The sequence below is a fragment of the Rhagoletis pomonella genome, unplaced genomic scaffold, assembly GCF_013731165.1.
Source record: "Rhagoletis pomonella isolate Grant_MI unplaced genomic scaffold, Rhpom_1.0 Rhpom_scaffold_00002, whole genome shotgun sequence".
Taxonomy (NCBI): Eukaryota; Metazoa; Arthropoda; class Insecta; order Diptera; family Tephritidae; genus Rhagoletis; species Rhagoletis pomonella.
The window spans coordinates 1,306,370-1,309,972 of record NW_023458556.1 but is presented as its reverse complement, the minus strand read 5'-3'; the positions used below and the strand labels follow the sequence as shown (position 1 = coordinate 1,309,972).

The window sequence follows — 3,603 nt, the reverse complement described above, 5'->3', positions numbered from 1 at the left end:
GCAGCATGAAATCTTACTTGAACAAAAACCCGCGAAACAAATATCCATTTAAAATGAAGAAACCCCCGTCTGCATCCCTTTTCTATAGCTCCGAACCAGTCTTAAATTCGTCACCTTAGAAAAATGTACGTTCTTGATTCCTGCATAAAAATATATTTTTTTTATGGAAAAAGTGGACTTAGCAGCATCTTTTCACTCTTAGCTAGCGATATGTAATTTTAAAAAGTAAAATATATAATTTTTTTAAGTACCACACTCCGTTGCTTTTGAACTGGTAGGGATCTAGTTACTATCTGGCTGGTTCGTTTGAAGCGATAGAAATCTAGTACCTAACTAGAAATTTTGGTGCACTTGTTCAGAGTTTCCCTGCAGGGTAAGTGCATATGTATGTTTGTGTGTGTATCTATATTTGTAAATATGGCTTACATGTTCTGCAACGTCATAGAATTTGAGACACATGCACCTGTATGACAGTATTTCGTTTTGAATTCACCTCTGATGAATAAACAAAACTCTATTAATGGAACAAAATATTTATACATACATACATACATAGTACATACCTAGCCTAATTTATTTTACATTTAACTACACTCTTTCTAAAGCAATTCGAAGTAAGTGTGTGACCCGTATATAAAACTATGTGGATAAACACTTGTCAGTGCTGTCATAGCCAGTGGAAGCCTACCTATTCCAGCAACCCCTTTACTTGCCACATGCAACGCTGTGTTTGGGCACATATGTATGTACACTCATAACCGTCGCCTAGCAACCACCAATAAATATTTGCATTCCCACTGGCGGCACATAAACAACATTCTCAGTAAGGTTTGAGTCAACAACTGCAGAAAACATTTCACAAACCATTGAATACTCTTGCACTTTAGAATTAACAAATAAATGCAATGGTCACAGTGGAGTGAGAGGCAAATTTGCATCGATTCCCCCAATTTAATGGGTTCAGCGCTTCGAAAAATCTGTGGTTGCTGCCAAAGAAGAAAAAGGTTCGTCGTGTGGCTCTTACAGTCCGCGCTCCACTCCGAACAATATTAATTGCATGTTCTTTATATATTTTAATCTTTTGCACCATAGAAATAGCGTCGGTGCAGTTCCCGAAAAACATCTGAAAGTTTTGCTACTGGGTCTGATGGGCAGCGGCAAATCCGAACTTGGCCACTTGCTGAGCCGCCAACAACGCCAAGACTACGAGCCGACAAACGGAGTGCAGTACTTTCGAATGCATCTCCCCGACCGACACTTGTCCCTCACAGAGGTGGGTGGTAATGTGGAAATGCAAAAAATATGGCATCATTACTTCCTGACAACGATGGGACTTATCTACTGTTTCGACATGTCGGCCTCCTTTGAAGAGCTTCAGAAATCCTTCGACTGCTTTCGAAACACTCTGATGCATCCGTACGTGCGTGGCAAGCCAGTCTTGCTCGTGGGCACCAAAGCCGATTTGGCGGACGAAGGCGTGCAGCTGTATGACATTGAGAACGCTTTCCTGCTGGAAGCTCTCGCCAAGTATTACCACAGCAGTGCGCACGTATGCTATGTCGGCAAGAGCATCGAGCTGACCAGTGTGTGGGATGGAGTGGCGTGGCTTATTAAGTATCTCATAGATAATATGGACCGGCTGCAAGCGAGAATTAAAATCGACGCCAATACGAAGGTAACCGAATCAGTGTAATGAAATCATTTAAAGACATTGAATTAATATTGTCCATTCGATGCAGGCTTGGCAGGACAAAGTGAACCAGCTGGTCTCCGAAGGACGAATCAAGCGGAGTCGGTATCGCCACTTTCAATATCACTTCAAAAATACAGCACGCAGAAAGGTAAATTTGGTCTTTCAATATTTTTCCCATATAAAAAGGGGTTTCTTTTCACAGGTGTGGTACCGTTCGTTTGGCCACTTTCGAACAAAACGCATTCGACCACACACAGCGCCGGCCACAATAAACGCCGCAACCTTTGGCCTTTGCCCAATAGTGAAAGTACCAACAGCAATAGAGCGGCCAGAGGAGAAGTTCACCGATGTGCCAAACCCAAGTGCTCGTGCACTTGCAGTCGGAAAAGTTAGCTAGGAGGAGTGACAAAATTCAAAATTCTGTTGCTTCCACTGTAGTGAACTGCGCATTTCTGCCTCCTTTAAAATTTTCATTGTGCGATTTTATTGCAAACGGACACCAGCTTCGTTTAACAGTGAAATAAATTGTTTTCAGGTGATCAACAACACATTTGTTAGTTTATTCGACACTCTTTGGACCTCTTCAATCACTTTTGTAGACACTTGCTTCAATTTCGAAGCACATAATGTCCTTTCCTTGTCCTAATTTCACCTGCAACTTATATTCGCCATCGGCGCTGCGATCCTGCAGGTCGTACGACAAACCGAATAGCGAGTTAAACGATATGGTTAGCTGTGCAAAAGAATTATTAAAAATAGGCATCATTTTGATTGACCCATTGCAGCAACTTCACAGCAACTTACGCCCTGCTTCGGTGGACAACCGCGATCTTTCGCTGGAACCACGTTGGAGATCGTGTACCATAATTCGTTTTCATTGTACAACGCCGGACAGAAATTCGACCGACGGATGTTATAGATCGTGTCTACCCACTCGCCGCGAGCCTTCTTGTACACCTGAGCGTCGAGCTGTAGAGTAACAAAGCTCATTAGGAACACATCGATTGAGCTGCCGTAGAAATTACCTGAATGGGCACGTCACCATTGAATTGGTGCGTCAACTTCAGATCTCCGGTTACCTTCACGAGATCACCTTGTCTCTCGAATGTTAGGTCCGAAATGTCGAAGAATGTGTCTATGTAATTTTCCGGATAGTCCTCGCAAGGCGTGAAAACCTCCTCATTCTCCACGACGAAATCGTAATTGACAGCCTAAAATAGAGAATAAAATAGAGAAATCCATGGAACGGACAAAGGCAGAGGCACCTCAACGGCGGCAACGAACACGGAGAATGCTACGAAGTATGAAAAGCGCTCCAGAAATTTTCCTAGCATTTTCTAACCAACACTGTGGATAGTGAGACAAGTGTTTGGGTCTTTTATAGGATTTCCATCGCATGCTTTTGCTTGCATATAGTACCTACTATGAACAATTTAATTGCCCTGGAATTAGAATTATCGCTTCCATCTGAATACGCGCTTCATTAGAAGTTACAAGCAAAACGACTGAAAAACAAGATGACAAGCTACTGATTTTGCAATGAACAATGAATGAACATAACAAGTAAGCGCATGCAATAATGCAACCGGAATTTTTCGCCTTATCTGCTATCAGGGCGCAAAAGTGATAAAATTAAACAAACAAAAATAGTTTTATGTAACAAACTAGAACAAATCAAAAACCAATAAGAATTATCTATTTAATATGTTTGCATCACTGCAGTAAGCAAATTAACCGTTAAAGGCTCCTTTACAATTTTGAGGTTGTAACAACTTCCCCAAACATCGTCTCTATATTTGTAAAACAGGGGAAGAAAAGTTCTCCCAATTCCCCATTTGTCGAATTCTTACCAAAGAGCGTGCCATCTTCTGGTAGACGACCAAAAAGGATTGCGAAAGCTTTTCGAAAAA

At 41.7% G+C, this 3,603-nt stretch overlaps 2 protein-coding genes across 2 annotated transcripts; one reads left to right on the top strand and one right to left on the bottom strand.

Annotated features, from left to right (window-relative positions):
* Nucleotides 1-917: 917 nt before the first annotated feature.
* Nucleotides 918-2,241, top strand: LOC118734532 (probable ADP-ribosylation factor At2g15310). Its single transcript, XM_036464251.1, has 4 exons — nt 918-1,004; nt 1,093-1,675; nt 1,740-1,841; nt 1,896-2,241. Exons 1-4 carry the CDS (start codon nt 955-957, stop codon nt 2,088-2,090), a joined length of 930 nt encoding a protein of 309 aa, XP_036320144.1. The 5' UTR covers nt 918-954; the 3' UTR covers nt 2,091-2,241.
* LOC118734533 lies at nt 2,132-3,039 on the bottom strand. The gene is made up of 4 exons (XM_036464252.1): nt 2,959-3,039; nt 2,719-2,904; nt 2,498-2,662; nt 2,132-2,426 (listed from the first exon to the last, which is right to left on the bottom strand). Exons 1-4 carry the CDS (start codon nt 3,025-3,027, stop codon nt 2,277-2,279), a joined length of 570 nt encoding a protein of 189 aa, XP_036320145.1. The 5' UTR covers nt 3,028-3,039; the 3' UTR covers nt 2,132-2,276.
* Between the last annotated feature and the right edge of the window lie 564 nt (nt 3,040-3,603).